The sequence below is a fragment of the Tachysurus vachellii genome, chromosome 11 (genome assembly GCF_030014155.1).
Source record: "Tachysurus vachellii isolate PV-2020 chromosome 11, HZAU_Pvac_v1, whole genome shotgun sequence".
Classification (NCBI taxonomy): Eukaryota; Metazoa; Chordata; class Actinopteri; order Siluriformes; family Bagridae; genus Tachysurus; species Tachysurus vachellii.
This window is the reverse complement of record NC_083470.1, coordinates 8,064,807-8,086,904: the sequence shown is the minus strand read 5'-3', so window position 1 is coordinate 8,086,904 and position 22,098 is coordinate 8,064,807. Positions and strand designations below refer to the sequence as shown.

Here is a 22,098-nt window from a genome sequence, read left to right as displayed (position 1 = left end):
TCTGCTTTATCACAACAGTGTACCGGATCACACAATGGACTAAGAGTAGAAATCTCCCTAGAAATCCCAAAAAACCTTATGAACATCTAGAACTAGAAAAGTCAAGCCAAGCTACTGAGCGTCTGCACAAAATAACACTAAATTAGTGTGTAAAAAAATGACAAATTCTAAGGAAGGTTTATTGAGATTCAAAGAGAATAAGTAATCCAGGAAAGAAGTCACAATGTCTTAGTAGGCGGAATGTCCTCTGTAACATATATATTTCTATCAAATATTAAAAAATATTCTAGAAATCTCAAACTAATTTAAAAATCCAAGATTGTTCTTTCTTTTGCACTTTCTTATAATAACTTGTAACCCAATTTATTACAAAAATGAGTCAACATGACATACATGCATCTACCCAGATAAAGGATACTAAATGTCCAAACGATTTTGCCCTTAACAAAATACAGCTTAGGTCTGTTTTTCTGGAAAGTGTTAGTCAGGTATCCCAAGTATGTTTCTAGAGCTCTCTCCATGACCGTACACCATTATACTTATTTGGTAATGTGATCTCTTTGAGCTTCATCCTGGATGATTTCTGTTTCCTGTCACTTTGTGTGCACTTGTCTGCTTTTCAACTCCTTCTAATGTCTGAGCTGTGGCTGAAGCAGTGGGCTGGTGGCTGTCGAGTCAGACGACCTTTGCTATAGCAGCTGAGATAAATGACGTGTGACCCTTTGAGCTGAGACATTTCACAGTAGAAACTGCAGAGGGAGGACAAGCGTCATCACGTCCAGAGTCAAAACTGTTTTTCTGCTCGCTTTCTTAATATCGTTAAATATTATACTGCTCATGCTTTTTTGCTTCCTCTCTCTCTCTCTCTCTCTCTCTCCCCTCCCTCCCTCATTCTCTCTCTCTCTCTCTGTATTGCACTCATACTCCCACTCTCTCTGCTCTGTGGCTATGAAAATAGGGTATAATTTAACTGCAGGCCATTTCATTGTTCCCTTTAAGCTTCTTAGCTGTAAAATATTCATATACTGGGGGCAGGAAACAAAATTCGTGACTACACAAAGAGAGAGAGAGAGAGAGAGAGCATGCAAGAGAAGTAGAGAACAGCAGCTAAGAGGAATGGAAGAAAAAAGAAATAAAAAGATGTAACAGATAGGCTACCGACATCAAACTTCGTTTTATTTCCCTCTCATATCTCTCTGGCTCGCTGTTCTTCCTGTGAACGACATGACCGACATATTATATAAAGATATTCTTTCTACATTTTACTGTAAAAAGAAGCTGATTTATAGTGTATTTATTGTGATTTACAGTATAGTGCATGCCCGTGACATTCTGTGAAACCTGTGAAGGCTATAATAAAATTAAAAAAATGAATATAGGAGAAAAGAAACTGGTATGAATTATAGATCTTGAGTGGAACACAGTGTTTAGAAAGCCCCAGATATATGGAATTAGATTTAAAATAGATTTTTTTTTTATGCCTGAAATATTTTTGACTAATTCCAACCTACAGTATTTATCGCACAACAGCTACCAACCAAGCAGGACAAGGCATAAGGGCTAGTATGACATACTCAGTGGAAAGATGAAAATGATTGACTAGTGTCACTGAGATTAATGGGGGAGAGAGAAAGTATGCCATCAATTTTGCACCCTGTGAGATCAGCAGGATGTGAACTCCCACTCTGCAGATAATATTGAAAACACTTTATCAATCTAAACCAACCCTGACCAGGCAGTTACTAAATATGAATTTAAATAATATAAAGCTGTCAATGCATCATATTAAATGCGTCGTTCCCATTCACCTTAATGACCGTTGTCTTTCTTTGTCCTGTGAGCTTCATGTTTAACTGCTTACTGGCATGAAAGTAAAAACCTCCTGTTCGTATGACTCTTAATGGTGGCTAATCGGATTCACCTCTAGTCTCCATCGGATGCCCTTTAAACCTTCCTAGCAAGGGTTATATCCCTTATAGACTTTCAATAGTTGGTGAATTAAATAAAGTGCTATGAGTACCCAGAAACTCCTAATAATATTAGTAATGATAGCTTAATAAAATAATTTAGCATCATACTGATATGTTGTTTTATTTTGTGCTGTTGGTCCTGGGAAACTTCTGAAATGTATACCACAGCCAGTCATAGTGATTTTACAGATGCAAGGAAGAGCTGATGTTTGGGATGTGTGCATCTTTCCACTTGATCCCTGGTGTCTGGAGACCGCTGAGTGAAGCCCTCCTGTCGGGAGGAAATTGTCTGTGATAAGTGGAGGAAGCAGTGCGTAGCAACCTGCAAATAATCGGAAACGTAAGCTGTTATGATTATGTCAGCATCTTCTGCTCTAACTATGACTCCCTATCCTTCAATAGATACAGACAACATTTTAAAAATGTCAATTCTTTAATTAAACCATTCAATAAATATGTTTGTCTTGTGGTTTGGGAGCAGTAAATAACAGCAAGATTCTCCACCGAAGTGTGTGTCCTTTTCTTTGTATTCTCTTATGATTTACTGAGAAATCTCACAAAACGAAAAAAAAAGGCTGTCTCACTTATGAGGAATGCCAAATACAAAAAGCATTATGAATTCTAATGAGTTTATTAATGCAACTGAGTCTCTGCTGCTCTTTTAAACTGCTGGCATTCGTGGCAGGCAAATTGCTGAAGCCAGTCACAACACTCCCTGATTTAATTATTTGATGTTGCTCCTAGAACACCTTAATGCCCCAGAGATCAGAGTACAAAATATCAAAAGAAAAAAAATTCTTGTTTGGTGCCAAACCTAAGTGCTATATCAAATGTTAAGGAAACTATTTCAATTAACCAAACAGCAGAAAAACAGTTAAGGTTTAACAGCGTTGCAGAGGGTAGTGAGAGCGAAGTCATGGCTTCAGGATCCTGGGTTTGAATCTGTGCTCAGATCACTGTCTGTGTGGTGGTGGATTGGATGTTCTAAATTGCCCCCGGGTGTGTGCATCGTGCCCTGTGATGGACACCCTATGTTCCCGGTATAGGCTCTGGATCCAAAATAAGATGAACATGCTTGATCGACAGTCATTTATCTGGAACACTCTAAAACACACCAATGTCTGTTATACCATTTATACAAATAAGATGATCGGTGTTTATTACATTATAGACTGTATAGAAATGACTGGGGTTTGAGAGATGCCTAGTTTGAACTATGACTATAAAAAAAAAAAAGAATACTGTATGTAAACTGTTCTATTTAATTGTGCCCATCTTTTTCAATTTGGTTTCTTTGCCTTGGAATTTGCTTTGTTAAACTGCAGATTTTGAACCACAACATTTGAAGTTGCTTTACATCTAATATTCTTAAACATCTACTTGAAACTCACCGAACTGGGTTACGAATGACGGTACTGTATAGTGTAGGGTGTGTTCGCCGCATTTCACTAGAGCTCTGGATATAAAACCCTCAGAACAATTGATATACTAATTGGAGACACGGGTATGTGGGAGGCCTGGTTAGAAAGCAGTCAGTGGAAGCTTGTTGGAGAAACGATGTTCATCTACGACAAAGCCTCACATAAACCCACCACTGTGATAAACAACTTCCGACTGCTTCTGCCACTGAGCTTAGCAGTTAATACATCTTAGCAGCAGCAGGTGTCTGACTGTAGATCCATGCTGTGGTGGAGGCGGTGTCCTATTTCATAAATATATTTGTTAAACATGGCTTGATATTGACTAATGGACAAGTGCAAGGGCTTAGTCAAATGTGTTTGGCTCCTTAGCCATGTTTTTTGCTTAACGTTGTTGGAAAAAGGAGGCGGTTTTCACGGAAAGATATATTTAAAGCTAAGATCTAGATATAGCATTTACTGTATTATTCCACGGTTCATAGTTTAAGATTCCTAAAAAAAGAAATTATGTACTAATGTATGTTTTAAACCTGTAAGAATTTTCTTTACCTAAACGTTTTATTATAGATTCTTATTATGGAATAGATTTTGATTCACTTGCCACAGAATTACTTCAGTTCTGCAAACTGTTTTTTATGAATACAAACAGCTCAATGTTGCAGAATGGTACGATGGCTTAAATGCACTCGAATGGTTAAAATGTCAGCTATCCATGAAAGTGTGCTAATCTTCATCTCTGTTTGCAACCGGTTTTGATTTCAAGGTTTGTTGCTTCTCAATAGCATCTCTCTCTATTTTACATCTATTTAGGCAAACTTACAAACCCAGAGAAATCTAGTCTTCCGAACAATGGAGGTACTTGTACAGCAGTAGCGTTGTATTCTTACAGTAGTTCTGATTGGTCAGAAGGTGTAACAGCATGCATGGATGTAATTTACACATGATGTAGGGTTATATTATTGTACTCCTTCTGATACGGTAGATTTGTTTGACAGCTGATCCACATAAATTGATTACAAATGTGGTAACTGTTGATACATTTATTTATCACCAAAATATTCACAGTATTGAATAATCGTTGTTGTTGAGGAGGAGGATGATTTTTTATTTTTTTTTTTCTTTGAAAGAAGACTGTTTTATTATCTTCATTAGAATGGGGCTAAAGCACTGCATGCCAAAGGATTCATGCATTTAAAGCTTGTCTTTATACAAGTACTTCTTAACCAATAGATGTTTTGAATTAAGAATCTTTTTGCCAGGCAGTAAGTCTGCAAATCTGGGGTGTAACGAAATGGTACAATTCTTGAGATTTCAATAAAAACAGACGTCCATATAGACTAACTTTATTTAACTCTGTTTTACATAAATATGCAAATGGCTCTGTTTTTCCTCTGGCTGTGTTCCACTTCGCTTCGCTCTCTTCAGTCAGTGCTACAACATGCACTTCCTCTAACAGTGTAGAAGCTCTCATTTTGATGAGAAACAGAAGAGAGGGGTGATCGATAAAGCACAGAGAAACCCAGAGGACAGAGCTGACAGGATCTCAACATAAGCATGCGACCATTACACACACACACACACACACACACACACACACACACACACACACAGAGACACATATTGCCCCATTTCCCTCCTAGGATTAAGCACAAACAAGGCTTGCCAAAGGAGATGCCCCTGTGGGCTAAACACACTTAGAGCATATGCGTGATGCTTTGTGTGTGTGTGTGTGTGTGTGAGAGACACATTGAGTATGTTTGTCACGTGTGCTGCACACGTGTTTATTTCTTCTACACCCTTACCATTTTTCTCCTACCACAAAACAACCCAAAACATATACAGTAACTTGCATAAATATTAACCCCCTTTGATTTTTTTCCCCCCGATTTATTTGGGAGATTTTGTGGAGATTCATCAACTAAAGTCCTAATTAAGTCTGCGTTCAGTCGCAACATTACAAAAGGAGGACATATTTGAGGGGGTTGAATACTTATGCAAGGCATTGTAGGTGTTAAAACCAAGTCCTAATTACAGAAAATAGTATAGAGGTTGTGTAGTGTTAAAATATGTAAAAAAATAAATAAATAAATGAATACATAACATTGTGTTTTAAAATTGTGTATTAAAATTGTCATCTTTAGCACTGCATATGTGCATTAGGGCTACAATATATATACTATATATGATAAATAGAGACAAGCAAGTGGGTCACTGGCACTAACGTGGTTGTAGTAGCTGTCATCAATAATGAGAAATGTTTTTATGTGAAACGATTATTTAAATGAAATTGCATTGCTAATAAGTTTTGAGTAAACCTAAGGAGATAATATGATGATGTTTGCTCAGCAATGTCTGTGTGTGGGTTCACTCTTTAGGGAATGGGTGCAGAGGTGCCTTCAGTGGTGGTGCAGGAGAGAAGGCTGCACGTTGGTGTCCATAACGGCCTGGGCTGGGTGGATGGACCTCAGTTGATGGTGCTAGAGTCCAGGTCTGAAGGAAGCGCTGGCCTCAAACAGAGCTCGACAGAAACAAACAGGTGGGTCAATTTTCCAAAAACATGTAAAATTACTTCCTCGAAAAAACTCATCTGTTAATGTGTCTGGAAATTCAAAACTACTCAGAACTAGTGGACTGGTAATATAAGCACAGATTTATTTTAACCTTTACGGCATTTGGCAGACACACTCATCTAGTGCGACATACAAAAGTGCATTTAAGTCTCTATTGATGAATACACTGGTTTACTAGTTTACAGACTTAAACTATCAATTTAAACACTGTTCAGGGATTTTTTTTTTTTTTTTTTTTTTTTTTTAAATACACACAGTGTAGTTCAAGTAGTTCACAATACAAAGTGCTAGTTCAAGTATTTCAGGAAGAGGTAGGTCTTCACCCGTTGTTTGAAGATAGCCAGTGACTCAGATGTTCAGACATCCAAGGGTAGTTCATTCCACCATCTTGGTGCCAGAACAGAACAGAATAGAGTCTTGCTGTATACTTACCTCTTATCATGAGAGATGGTGGGACCAGTCGAGCAGTGCTGGTAGCTCTGAGAGTGCGAGGTGCAGTGCGAGGAGCGATAATAGCTTTGAGGTAAGGGAGAGCTGGTCCATTTTTGGCTTTCTAGGAAAGCATCAGTGTTTTGAATCTGATGCGTGCAGCTATTGGAAGCCAGTGGAGGGATCGCAGCAGTGGGGAGGTGTGTGAGAATTCAGGCAGGTTGAAAACAAGTCATGCAGCTGCATTTTGGATCATTTGCAAAGGACGAATTGCGTTCACAGGTAGACCTGCCAGCAATGAGCTGCAGTTGTCCAGTCTTGAAATGATAAGAGATGAAACAAGTACTTGAGCAGCCTGTATGGACAAAAATGGCCAAATCCTTCCGATGTTGTAGAGAAGAAAACGACATGAGGGTCATTTTCTTATATTAGCAACATGCGAGCAAAAGGACAATTGATTGTCTATGGTTACCTCAAGGTTGCAAGCTGTGACCGAAGCGGAGATCAGATCATTGTGCAGGGATATTGCAAGATCTTGAAATGGGGATGAATCACCTGTGATGATCAGCAGTTTAGTTTTGCTGGGATTGGGTTTCAACTGATGAGCTATCATCATGGATCATGACAGACATGCTGAGATCCATGCACAAGCCTTAGCATCTGAGCTATGGAAGGAGAATATAAGTTAAGTGCCATCAACATAGCAGTGGTAAAAGAACCTATGTGAGGTGTGTAAATTCTGGAAGGTCTTCAATATTATAAAATTCTACTGAGGCCCCAAATCTATTTTTTTAATAAGGAAATCCATTACTTTTTATTTCTTTAATGCTCTGACATTTTACTCATCAAGTTTCTACATGCTTCTCTAACTTGTTGAGTTTTTTATATGGCAACTACAATTTCTGTAAAATTCTTCGCACAAAATATTGTAGGCTACCTGAATCTATTTTAAAAACAGTGCTTATTATCCTATTCTGCATGTATGATTGAAGGGAGAGAAATTCAGTCCAAGAAGTCCAAATTTCCTACAAAGGGAACAAAGCCAGTTATTCTCTTTTGGGCATCCAGCCGTGGGTGGCGAGGTCACCATCAGGTTTCTGACACATTATCATCAAGGTTTTGTGCTACAGTTTGAATGTATAACTTTACTGTGGGTTGAGATGCATACAAAAGAGAACCATATATAAATTCTAAGAACACCAAATATTTCAGATCAGAATATGAATTATGTGTTCTGCAAAATTATCAGAAGCGTTCAAGAGTAAAGAGTAAACTTTCGATACAGTACTAGGATAATAATGAGAATAATGTTCATACTGTAGCACAGCTGACTTGGAGCATATAGCAAAGGTAGAGAAAAGACCCATGTGACACAAAACCCAAAGGTAACCTGACTTACCACTGCCTCAATCTTTTATTCATCACACCTTATAACACTTATTTCAGATATGAATTCAATGTGAATTAAACATCTTCAGTGGGAGCAATAAATAATTTATGGAGCAAACCTAATCTGATTTCAGAAGTGCATTTTTCACTGCTTTTCACTTTGGCCAGATGATCCCCTCCGCAGCCTCCTTTGCTTTAAGTTCTGCTTCATTAGCTCTCCCTGGATGTCAGCCCGGCAGAAATGCCACGAGGTGAAAAAGTCAAGAACAGGAAGACAAACTTCTGCCTTTCGTAAAGCTCACGTGCATCAACATGCCTGGAAACAGGGCTATATTTAAAACCTGATGAAGATGAGGAGAAGATGAACTGTAGAGAGGGAGTGAACTGACATCTCCCTTATGTCGTCTCTCACGACTCCTTTTCAGCTCTTCGCCTCTGACGTGTGAGAGCTCGTAGTTCACACCTAAACGTGTTGTAGCTACGTGCTAACGGGAGACCAACCACAGCCTCCTGTCATTTACGGCTAGTTTACCGTGCAGGAGACTGGCATGGAGGTGCAGACTCAGTTTTCAGGGTGTCGAGTAGAGAATGTGATTAATTAACAATACGTTTACAGCTCGACACTGCCGCCATCTTGATGACTCTGTGTGTGTATATGAGAGAGAGGGAGAGAGTGAGAGAGTGAATGTGAAAGAACGCAAAAGAAAGGTGAAAGAAGACTGCTGGGAGCAAATTAGGCATGACAAACTGTCATGCATGACTGAGACATGACAGGTGTTTTGGGGGAATTAATAGATTTTCACACTGCAGACGTATAGTAGCACTAATTGTGCCAAACTTTAATATGGCACTGTCCTAATTATTTTTCCTCATTATCTTTCTTCTTGCACATCTGTGTTCATGTATCCAATTTGGAAACCAATAGGTTGTTTGTATGGTCTACTGCAGAGCCATGGCAGATTGCAACAGCATTCATTTTGTAGAGTATTTCAAATTCTTTCTCCTCTTTTCCACCTTCCCCTGAGGGGCTGAACCTAAAAAAATTATAAAAAAAAAAGAAAGAAAGCACTATCAATTTCCATGTGTGTGTAAAGGAATTCCCTTAACCTCACTACACTTTCCAAAGAGGGCTAAGACCCACTTTAATATATTTACTTACACTAATTAAATGCATATTAAATTCTGACTCCTGAAGACCCCTGAGATATGCTGCATGCATCTCTTTAGAAATGTATTCCACTTAAGTGGGATAACACACACGCACACACACGCACACACACACACACACACACACACACACACACACACACACACACACACACACTCTGATTCTATCACTGAACTGTATTTCCACTGATTAGTTATGATATTATAGTTACATTATGCATGTATTGCCTACACCTAACCTCAGTAACATTTTCCTCCCTTTTTAATAGAAGCAGAAACAAAAGCTACTTTCTTATTGTAAACCAGTTAAATATCCCCACAAGGTAAAACTCGTGACATATTCTTATAATTATGGGGACTCCATAAAAAAAAAGAGCATGTATATTTCACTCACTTGGTTGATATTATCTATCCAAAAGACTTCAAATTTGCACAGGAAATACATGAGGCTGGGTTTTCAATTCATGACATTTGCATCGATAAGCTAAAAGCCCAAATCCGTAACCAGTGAGCTGCCACTGGCCACTTTATCCGATAATAATTTCTACCACAAAGTACTACCACTGAACAAGCTTACCAGCTTTCACATGTAGTTATTTCAGTACACTTCCTGCTTATGCATGAGTCAATTATTTCCCTCATTAGTGCCAAGTGGTTGTTTAAGAGTGGGATCCTAGCCTCGTGCACTACTGTAATCTCTCATAGCTCTTTCCACGCTGGGCTCGATTAGCCACTAATGAGTTTGGTTCTCTCTGCACTATTTAATTTGTTAAAGCCATGTTTAGTTTACATGCACAGATTAGCAAAATAGTGTCCATATAAAATGCAGCTGAATAAAATAAAAAGTAGCTTTTAAATAGTTTAAATACTCCTTCATTGCTTCACTGCTTTACGAAGGCAGTGCTTCTTTTAAATTAAAAAAATAAACCAAACCCTGATCGCTCATGTATAGTGCATTTAAAAAAAAGTATTCAACTTCCAAATGGTAGAGCAGTAAAGTGTTTCTTTTCCTGTCATTAATAGAAGGATGTGCTCTGTTTGTGGGATAAGAGTTACCTTAACTTGGGATTTACTGAAGTCATGAGTTCAGACTGCTGATCTTTATTGTAATCAGGCAAAGATCTGAGGATTTTAACAAAACATTTCTGCAGCTTTGAAGGTCCCAATGAACACAGTGGAAGTTCAGAACCTTTGAGACTTTTCCTTACGCTTACCAAGAACCAAAATTTTAGAAAAGCGAAACAGAAGCCATTTCTTAATAAAGGCCACATCATGCTTTCTTAATGTAAGTCATGGTTAGAAAAGCAACTGAAGGATTGTCATCTGATTTTATGGTCTGACAAAACTAAGATTAGACACTTTAACCTAAATGTCAGGCTTTATTTTAGGGGATTATACAGATATGGCTCATCACCTGGTCAATTTCATCTCAGCTCTTTAGACTAAATGTTGAACTTTATATTGGAGAGAATATGCTACAAGTACAGAGATGTCCTTAAAGAAAATCTGCAAAATACAATGAGCTGAAAAATAAGACAAGTCTGTACATATATTTTTGTCACACAGTCTGCCCATTCATTGAGATTTGACTAATTTGGCTTTACTTTTACTCTAATACAATAGACTCTTATCACAATACAGAGCCATGCCCTTCATCCATATGAGGCAATTTGGGGAAAAAAATAGAATAAAAAAATAATAAATAATTATAATAATAATAATAATAAATAATAATTCATTATTATAATAATAATACATAATAATTCCTTTAAAATATATTTATGTAAAAAAGTAGTACAAGGGTACGAAGCACAAGGGTACGACTGTGGTACAGACTATTTATTGTGATATAACAGACATGAATGAATCAGGACTCTGAGCATCTGTTGTGAGTCACCACAGTAAATAGATCTCTTTAATCGTGGTAGACACACACAGTTTGAGTCTTGCTGGCTGATAATGCATGTGCTGAGCATTTATGACCGCCTCTGTCTCTCTCTCTCTGTCTCTCTCTCTCTCTCTCTCTCTCTCTCTCTCTTTCTCTCTCTCTGTCTTTCTGTCCTCCAGCGCTGTCCTGATGCTACGTGGTAACGTGGAGCTGAGAATGATAAGGCACCCAGCCTTCAGCTTGGTCTTCCAGCTGGAATATGTCTTCTCTGTTCCCATTGCAGGAGACAAGAAGGTAACACACCTTTGTCCCCAAGCGTTAAATCAGGTTGCCTCGGTCACAGTCCAAATATTCTCAAAGCAGTACTTGAAAGGAGTAAAGAAAAAAAACAGATAGAAGTATAAATAACATTGCATAAGAACAGCTGAACCAAAATAAAACTGATAAAAAAGACACAACAACTGGTGGAAAAAAAATAAAGCAAGCACAAAAAGAACAAATATGGAAAGTTAAAGATAAAAGAACAAAGAAAATGCAAAAAGAAGTAGAACAGATGGTATAAAGTTATTTATACTGTCGCAACTAGTTGTTCTCTTTATCAGACAATGTTTTCTTTAATGTAGTTTAGTGTGTCTGCATTGATTCCTTAAAAAGGAAAAAGGGATGCTTTAGAAGTAAAAGCTGTACCAACAGCTATGCTTTATTGAACACACAAGTGTGTGTGTGTGTGTTTTCCTTTCTTTTCTTTTTTTTTTTTTCTTTTTGGGTGCCTGATTTGATTATATATAGATTGGTATTTGGATCCACCAGTTTTTAACACATTTGTACACTATCCAGGCTACATTATGCACTGAAGCAAGGTTGAGTCATGGACGCAAACTGATTACGAGAAGTGTACTGTAGCTCTTAAGCGTTATCTATGTGGAATCATTCACAGCAGCTGATGGTGAGGCTCACGTAAAGAAATAAGGCTTCCTGATAAATCCTGCAGCGGTTTAAAAGACTGTACAGTATATAGTGGTCAGACTAAAAGTGAGGATCTTGGGAGTCACATCATTCCGAAGCTCCCGTGTGTGCGTTTATTTCGATCCGCAGATAGAACAACGTTTTATATTGTCACACTTGTTTATAAGCAGCTTAGTTTTCTTCATGTTGTACTGTAAAGTATACGTTCAGTATGTTTAAGAGGAAGAAACACACCGTATGAAGTTTATGGTGGTCACTGTGTTATTGAATCAAAGCTCCATAGGGAGAGGTGTAGGACTGCTGCTTGTTATAACACACACACATCCAAACACACACACACACACACACACACACACACAGTTGTACAAGTGAGAAAAGGGATCTAAAAGATGTCTCAACTACTCTTTTTTCCATTTTATTTTATGTCTCTCCCTTTTTCACTTGGCTTTACTCCATTTTTGCTGTCTCAGTCTGTCCCTCTCTGTCTGTCTCTTTCTCTCTGGTGTATTAGTGTGTCCGTCCCAGAGGAAATTAAACAGCCATCCTTGGCAGGACAGCTTCAGTAAATAAACACATTGTAAAAAAAACAGGGGGAGAGAAAGAGAATGAACAGAGAGGGGAAGGACTATGGGATTGCAAATAGCAGGTCTGTAGTTGATCCCAGCAGGTTCCCACTGCTCTCCTTGGCTCGCAGTCCTGCTCCTGCATGGATCCTCTCTGGATTAGTGCTTCCATAATAAAACCCACACAAACACTGTGCTCCGCTTCAGCAGGTTAATCTACAGGGAGTCCTCATTACAGGCTCATGCCACATACATGGCCCAGAAGTCTAAATGTAGACTCAAGAACTGTTTTATTCCATCGTTTATCAACAGTGAACAATTTTCCAGTTGATGCGGATTCATTCGAAATTGAAACATTAGCACAATGACAGCTTGGCTGTTTTTGGGAAATTGTACTGTTTTTGGGAAATTTTTTTATTTTTTATTTTTTTTAGAATATCCTGTTTTTTATTTGGATTCTCAAACACCATATGCCCATATGTTTTGTCCAAATGGTCGCATTATCACTAATGGTATATCCCTATTACACAAGGTGTGCCCCAAACAAAAAGCTCCACTGTTAATGTTTTCTCATGAGTCAGTGTGTTGGACCGCGTGCAAGGACATTTTGGCATCCAAGAGAAAACACATTTATTTGTTGTTGGTTTATTGTAGATGTACTGTAGTCACGTTTGCTTTCAGGCAGAAAAGTACAGCACGTTGCCAAGGACGTTGAGTTTGGAGCATTCATTCATCTTTAGAATCCGGCACTAGGCATGAGGCGGGAATGCACCCTGGATGTGACATCACATCATCATAGACCACCATGAACAATAATAACTTGCTTATTCATACCTGCGGGATATTTAGACAAGCCTGCATGTTTCTGGAGGACACCAGAGATACAGAGATACTCCACACAGCCAGTAACACAGTTATAAATTAAACCCTAGAGCTACAGTATAAAGGATGAGGTTTGAAGTAATATTGGTCAATTTTGTACAATATAGTGTACAATAATAATATATACTGCTTCATTTTGACACGTTCTTACATATTTTATGTTCAAGGCTTTTTTCAGACGCTCTTGTCCAGAGCGACTTACATTTTTATACACCTAAGCAATTGAGGGTTAAGGGCCTTTCTCAGGGACCCAGCAGTGGCAGCTTGGTGGACCTGGGATTCAAACTCACAACCTTCTTATTGGTAGTCCAGCCACTAGGCTACCACATCCCTTCCCATCATAGCTAGCTTTTCTCACCAAGGTTCATACTCTAATGAAGAATCAATCATAGTCCTAATGCCTTCCCAATGGTCACAGAGTACTATCTGTAAAAAAGAAAATAATAAAAGTAGACTCTGGCAACTATTAATACACACTGTGTTCTTTATGCAGCAGTTTTTATCGATGTCCTTTGTCTATCTGTAGATTTTTATTAAAATCAGTAACACAAGTTACATTTATGACTCAATGAGGATGTGTGTAAACAAATACAGGTGAGCGGTAGGTCACAATATTGCCAAGATTGACAAGATATCAACAGCGCACAGGCAACAAGGCAATCTGATATTTTTTTGTACACTATTCTGGCTTCAAGATAAATGGCAATACAATGAGCACTTAGCGGTGAGTAAATGAAATAATCGGATGTTTGCTGATAGGAAAAGGTCTGTAGTTGGTTATGTGCCGTGTCAATCAAAGTTCTCTGAAAATAGATGCTTCTACATAACCACTAAACAGACAAATGCCTATTTTTCTTCAACCAGGCAATTAAACACAAAACAAAGCAAACAAGGTATATTTTTTATATTTATACTCTGTCCAGTACTGTGCCAATTTTGATTGTTTATGTGTATCAAAGTATTGAACACAATAACACAATCATTGTTGATCAATCAACAACTAATAACTGATGCTTAATAACTCATAAATAATTATGATGGTCTTTCCTGATTGGCTTTGGCTCCTTCCATTCACCAAGTAATTGGATGTCTTTAACACCTAAAGTCTGGATGTAATTTACTTACATGAGTAAACAATTATGGAAATCCACATTAACCGTTTGGTAAGTGAAATAATATTTGGAGTTTTTAGACCCCATACAACCGGAGAGCAGGTACCCAACTGGTTAAGAATACAAACACAAGCACAACCGTACACCCTACTGCAACCTGACAATGCATATACACAAACACACTCCCACACATGCCCCACTAGAGCCTCGTTACAATCATATTGCAGTCCAAACTGACACAAAAGAAAGAGATGTACATAGTATGAAGCAAGATGTCCCCTAAGTGCTTATTTTCTGTCTACGTGCCGCAGAGTGTTCTATGAAAGAGCGTCACCTTAGTTAAGTCACAGGAGCGCTTCCGTCAATTATGTGCGTGGGTAAAATTTCACCACAGTGCGCCGACAGAATGGACGCTGTTAGCACATCGGTGCTTCCATTTTCCACTGGCTCAGGTCACAGGAGTCTCCAATTAAAGGGAGAAAACAAGCCAGTGTTCAGCTAATAGCTAACCACATGCTCCATACAACAATTCGCTCCAGCAGTGATGAGAAGGGAAGCCTGTCCACAGTGCTTCCTACATCTTTTGATGTATTTCCCTCTCTACACACCACATTGGTTATCGCTGTATGTTATATTGTGAATATGAAGTGCTTAGAATCTAGAATTATTCCCTCACTACTCTGAGCTCAAATTAGACTGCCAGAACTACTAAAATAAAGGCATGTGTAAATGTTTTATGAAGGGAGGGAGAAGATGTGGGAGAGAGACAAATTGCGTGGGCCTCTGTATTTTTAGCTCGTGTTAAAGGATGATGTCTTGGACGTCACCGCTCTGACGAATATAGCAGGAATAACTGCAGCTCCGAGACACCAAACTTCTCACTGCTCTGAGTTTAGAATCCAACTGTCTGATTGGTTAAAAATGTGTTTGAGATGCAGTCACTGTGAAAACCACTTTCGCAAGCCTTAAAGTGGCGGACTTTTAATTACGTCAGCTGTCAACAAGTCACAGAGCTGGGATTTCTGAGAAGCGCTGATATTTCTCCAGTCTTAATGCCTGTCCTAGTAACAGCTTCAGAGGAAAAACAAGCAGGTGGTGATTTCCTGTGTTTTAAGTACACGGAAAATCTGGAATTTGCTTGATATTTTGATTGTTTATCTAAAGAACTAATGAAAGGATCATTGTTAGATAGAAATAACCATATTCATATGATGTGTCAGAGAAAACATCTGGCTGACCTTAGACCCGAGGTGTAGGGACTGTGTAAAAAATGTGTAAAAAATTCTTTAGACCAAAAAAAAAAAAAAAACGATTTCATATGCTTTCATTATTCATGTGATCTTACATGGCCATTTCCTACAAGTAATACAGTGCTTAATGACATTTTTATGATGTGCAGGATCATTTTATATCCTCCCACACGTTTTGAGGCAAGTGGTACCTTTTCATCTCTCACAAATGTTTTAAAATCCTTTCTTGGTCCACTTGAGGCCTTCTATAAGTAAGAAAGCTTGTTTAACAGGGTGCAGTATGTCATTTTGTTTCACAACTGTAATAAATCTTCCACCCAGTTGCTAGCCCACAGTGAAGTAGATCATCAAAAACCTTTTAACTGTGGATGTTACTTGTTCTGACCAAAACGGATATAAATCATCATCTGATACAGCTGCTGTTTACTGAACTGTCCTGAATTAAAAGCACAGCTTCTGAACATACGAATGGAGCTGTGTATTAAACAGCTTAGTATTTAGACACACTAAGTTGGGGTATTTGAAATTCCCTTTGCATACAGAACAGATCTCAGATCTTTATGGAAAGCATTACACAAAGTGTTGAAAACATTCCATTTAGATTTGGGTCCATGTTGATACGAGTATGTTGGAAAATTGCTGCTTGCTTGGAATTTTCAAATCCCAGCGTGCACTGTTGTATTCAGATCTCGAGACACTGGGACTGTGGAACCATTGTGCTGTTGTATCTCATCCACCTCAGTGCTTGACATGTTGTGTTCTGTGAGATGCTTTTCTGCACGTTACGTTTGTAAAGAGTGATTTTTTTTTTTGTCAGTTTATATCATTTATGCTTTGACTCTCCATATTCCAGTGTGCTCTATGGGATTCAGATCAGGTGACTGGGAAGGCTATGGAACCAGTTTGAGAACCAGAGTGACATGACAATCTGTGTTGTCACCAGTAAACTTCAGATAGACTATTGCATCCTCACAAAGATGTATTGATATTAACAGTATCATTCCAACATGTGCCAAGAAACCATTTCCCACACCATTACATCATCTCCACCAGGATGAACTTCTGACCCAAGGCAGGTTGGTTTCAAGTATTCATGATGCTGATACCAAATTCTGACCCTATCATCTAGAAGTAGCTAAAGAATTTATGGTCCATCATTTTTTTTCCAGTTTGGGTGAGCCTGTGCCTACTGCAACTTCAGATTTCTGTTCTTGACTGAACTGAGCAGAACCTGATGAGACCATCACATTGTTTGACATATTGAAGCTTTGCAGTGATTTTCTGCACACCACGTTTGTAAAGAGTGCCTATTTAAGTTCTCCATTCTACTTGAACCATACTGCCCATTTTCCTCTTTTATCACAAGGTGTTTCTATTTGTAGAACTGAAACACACTGGATATTTTTGTGCCATGCTGTAAAAACACTAGGGACTAAAGTAGGTGAATATTCCAGGAGCTCAGCAGTTTCTCAAATACTCAAACCAGCTTGTCTGGCATCAGCAATCATGCTGGGGTTAAAAAAAAGATAAGATTTTTTCCCCATTTCTTATGTTTGAGGTAAACATGACCTGTATTTGCATTAGGTTTTGAATTGTGTTGCTGATATTTAAATAATTGGAATGAATGATCTGATTCTTATTGAAGTGGTTGGTACATGTATTCATGAATACAATAGCAGTTTTCCTATTATAACTTTGCTATTAATTGTATCCTCTGTTTACATTATAATTTGTCAGACGTCTGGTTTACAGGGGCGTATTTTGTTAGTTTAATTTGCACTTTTTCCTTTACCTTTTACCTTAAATGGTATATTTTATGCCGTATTTCCTTTCCAATTTATTGAAATGAATTAGCATTGACCCAAATATATTTATTTCACTAGTGTGTAAGGAACACTGGGTTTTAGAACAAGCTTTCCAATTGCCACTGGATGGAGCTGTGTAGCCCAGAAGTGAGAAATGTAGTTTATTTTCATCTCTCTCTCTCTCTCTCTCTCTCTCTCTCTCTCTCTCTCTCTCTCTCTCTCTCTCTCTCTCTCAAATGATTAGTTACTGTTTATTGTGTTATGCATTACCACTATACCACTATGCGTTTCGTCCTCAAATATCTTTGGAAAAATTTGCCCAATGTAGTTGCAAATTAGCAAATCACCAGATTGTGACGCCACACCTTCTAAACATGTTCTCAAGTGCTCCAAACCGAGCTCATGAAACACAGCCGCTATAAAAATACTGCCGCTAGGAATAAAACCAATCAGAATTACACTGATCAGGAGAGCTAGCATCCTTTTTATTTCTTTCTTTTTTTTTTATTTACTTATTTTTTTAATAACAATTTCACAAAATAGGCAAATAAGCAATGATTTCTTCTGGACTACAGATGTTTGACAGATGGTTCTGTTATGGTGGAAGCCTCACCACTTGTCCTTCTGTGTTTGTCAGAACATTTCCTTTTGTATTCTTTTTAGGTTAAACCAGTAAACAGCTTCAACATTATACCACAACTCTGTTATGTAAATACTCAAATATGACTGCTTAGAGTGTGCAGAATTATATTCTGTAACAGCAAATCTCTGGCTCAAACAAAAATGATTTAGAAAGTAATGTGCTTGTTGTAACATTATAGTTTCAGTGGTTACACTATTGCACATTGACATGCATGATAGATGTGTTATTACCGAAGAAAAACATACTGTATTATTATTGGTACAGTGAAGCTACAGTATCTTTAAGGACATGATGGTTACGTACGATTTACTGAAGAAGTCTTGGGTGTCAACAGTCAGTATTTTTTCCACTATGGGAAAGTCTTTAGGACAGAAAGCTTTGCTCTTTCTGGTTTCTTTATTATGCAGTAATAAACTTAAAGAATTATTTTGCAGACATTAAGTGTAGTTATAAATGGTTAATACATTTAACCTTGCTATTGTACTGTAGGCAAATCGATGTGCTGTGAAAGGAATAATATACTTTGCTACACGCATCACTCTACACTGTTACACATTATTTTTTGATAATTACACACCCTGACATGTTTTATTTCTCAGATAGTCCATATTGGAGAAATCAAAAGCATGAGTCAGCTTCCTGGCATCTTGTAGTGCAAGGTAATTGCTTTCTTAACACTGAGGCCTGAGTCAAGAAAACCATCCCAGTCTCAAGGCTCTGTGTTAATATTACCTGCCAGACTACTTCTGTATCTCTATGATGTAAACCCCATGGAAAATATTATTTTCCTGTATTCATTTTTGATAAATTGATCTTCATGTAATTTAGGATGCTTCGGATAGTGTAAGCAGTAGATCGTGTATAAAAGAAAAACGAGAAGAATTAACAAAAGATACACCCCTGAGGTACACCACAGCTTTCATACAAATACATTCTGATTATGTATCTGTCTCCATATTTTTAGAACATATTTGGAAAAAAAAAATGATAAGGATTTCTAATTTCTTTCCAGTAGAGACTCAGGTTCATTGAAATTTACCAGGTTCTGTATTATGACTGTAACATTACTGAAGAAATTTTGTTACCAGCAGCATAGTTTTTTTTTTTTTTTTCTTCTCATGCATTATTTTCCATTGATGGCCAGTGACATATGAATAAGAAATAAAATATAGGAGTATTACTCAATGGACACAAGTTCCAGAATGCAGAGCAGAGTGTTTTGTTCCGACAGAGAGATCATGAGCACAGTGCCATTGTTGGGGATATTTGGAACATTTAGAACTTATCTGGTTGAGGCAAATTGTAGGAAACTCTTATCCAAAGTAAAAATAGACCAGCATGTCAATGAAAGATGTTTAAACTAAAAAAGGTCAACGCGGAATTTTGTTAGGAAATGACTCTTGAACGCCAACAAAGACCACATGCTAAAAAGATTCATATGCGTGTCAGGTTTTTTTCTCTCTAAGTGCCACTTACAGTGAACTTTAGCTGACTTCTTGCATTTTAATGACAATCCATCCATGGTTGCTGGTCAGAGGTTTAATAGAAAGTCAATAGTAGAGGATAATATCCTGGGGTTATTTCCATTAATAATGGTGGAGCAATTACTGCTGTGTCTCAGTGTGCCAATTTTTATTTTTAGAGGTGTAGGGAATTTTGAAGATTTTATGGTGACAGAATCCGTTACAGATGTTTCTTATAAGCAATTTTCTTTACATTTATTATTTTAGTATACACTTACTGTATATATAGAATGTTCTATATGGTTACATCTAATGCATGCAGCTGTATATGGAATGTATATCAGTTATGGAAACAGTGCCTTTAAACAGTTTCTTTAACCATTTTTACCAGAATGGTCTTCCATTTTTCTGGCAGAATGGACGTCGACTTAGGATACTGTTGGCTTTCAGTGTGAAATGTTTTTATCTCTGTTGGGATAACCTTATTGATTAAAGAGAGCACTTTATGAACAAGCATTTGGGACATCTCAGAGAGCAGAGAGCAGAATTGAGTTTGATTTCATCATTTACTTGTAAATAGAAACCTTTGTGTGGAAATAAAACTAACCATTTTGGGACATTTTTGAGCTTTCCTATAAATATATTGTCCTTAACAGGCTTAAAAAACAGAAATTTCTTACATTACATCGTTCATTGTAACATAAGTGTGGATTAAATCAGTGATTTCACTGATTTCATTCAGTTCTGTTCTGTTGGCTAAATGCCATTATTTAGGTCTTATATTTCTTTATAGATTTTCACTTTCTTGGCTATCCCCTGTAGACAGTCTGAGTCTTCTTCCTTGTTTTGATGATGACAATCACGTCGATGTTTGTCACTGAAGACACGGGGATTGATCTGCATGGTCAGCCAGTGACTCATGGGATTGCTGTGGATGGAGCTGCCCGGAAACTGTCATGCCTTCTTTGAACCATTGTTGCTTCAGTCAGCTGTATGATCTGGACTTTATCAACAATCACCTGAAGACTTTGGCAGGAAGGAATTAGTGTTGTGTCCATGGTGAACACACAGAGTTTGTGCTGACCTATTAGTTCCTCAGGATTGCACAAATATAAAAAAGGACATTATTTACATTCACATTATTTACTGTCACCCAAATGAGCATGAGTTTCTCTTCTGAGTCTGGTTCCTCTCAAGGTTTCTTCCTCAGGGAGCTTTTCTCAGGGAGTTTTTCCTTGCCACCATCACCTCCGACTTGCTCATTAGGGATAGATGTTAGGGATATATAGTATTTTATAATTATTTTATTTTTCTGTTTCTATACTATAAGACCATGTGAATTGTCAAAAGCGCTATACAAAAAAAATTGAACTGAATCGACACTGCAAACATTTCGGCAGTCGTATTTGATTACAAACTGAACTGACAAGCCTAACATCCATTTTTGTTAAAAGTACAGCGTTCACTGTGTAACAAAAGCACACTTAGCTAATGATGCTTTTTTCACCATCTTTAGGCAAACTCCCAAGGCAAGGTTAGAATGTAGCCTGGATAAATCATTTAAGTTCATGCTTTTAGAGAACAGCTCAAATGTTTGAACAGAACACATTTTTCCTGATGTGTATTTTTCTCCCCTCTCCCAATTCTCACTCTTCCTCCCTGTTCTTTATCACACTCTTACCCATGGCTCTGTGAGACTGACAGTTGATCCTCCACACAGATAGCCCCTAATACTAGTCTGTCAACAACAATTTTCCAAAGCGTCAGATGAAGTGTGAGCCGTGTTCAATCCAAAATGTGCTTTTAACGTGCTCTGGATCAGCATCTGTCAATTGAGTGCAATGAAATAATAACGAGGGGCTTGGCAGTGTCTGATGTACTGCACTCTTTAATAGAACAGCTTGGGTTTGTGGGTAATGGAGTGTAAGCCACAGGTTCTATGACGTATGCATGATATACAAAGCTGTTTGCAACTGATTTCTGACTCAGTCAAGTACACTACATATTCTTAAAGAAACACTAGATGAACCTAAATATGTAGATGAGTTTAAGCACTGTGCACATGGCAACCTGTGAAGTGTGACTCATCCTTGTGCGTTTGAGGGAAGATTGAGTGTGATGGCACTGGGAAACAGAACCGTGGACAAATGCCAAGTGCGACTTTGTGGAAACAAATTGCACACGTGATTTTGCCAACCTCTCAATGCCAGGTGCAACTTAGTGACGTGTGTTGCTCAGAGCAGCTTAGGCTGTGTTGCCAGATGCATTGTTTTCCCCACAAAACCTATTCAGAATATTTGGTGTGTAATAAACAGTATAAAACAGTATTTATATTGTACAAATGAAATATCTATATTTATCTGTACTTTTATTTTGAATGGAGGGTCACTGATACCAATGCTGTGAGACTAATTATGGTAAGCAGCAGCAGTCAAACCCCAAACTTGAAATAACATATGTAAAGAAATAATCGTTAGCATGTGCATCTAGACTAAAACGATCAGATGAAATCAGTTTGGTAAAAATCTGTTTTTTGTTTTTTTTTTTTGAAAGGGTTATTCAGGAGAACAGTATCTTTTAATA

General features: G+C 37.8%; 1 protein-coding gene across 1 annotated transcript in view; it reads left to right on the top strand.

Moving 5' to 3' along the window:
* Positions 1 to 22,098, top strand: part of nphp4 (nephronophthisis 4) — a 165,150-nt gene that overhangs the window by 49,156 nt on the left and 93,896 nt on the right. The window contains exons 7-8 of the mRNA XM_060882077.1: positions 5,764 to 5,924; positions 11,011 to 11,125. Of these exons, the coding sequence (XP_060738060.1) occupies positions 5,764 to 5,924; positions 11,011 to 11,125 (276 nt within the window). The remainder of the gene's footprint in view (positions 1 to 5,763; positions 5,925 to 11,010; positions 11,126 to 22,098) is intronic.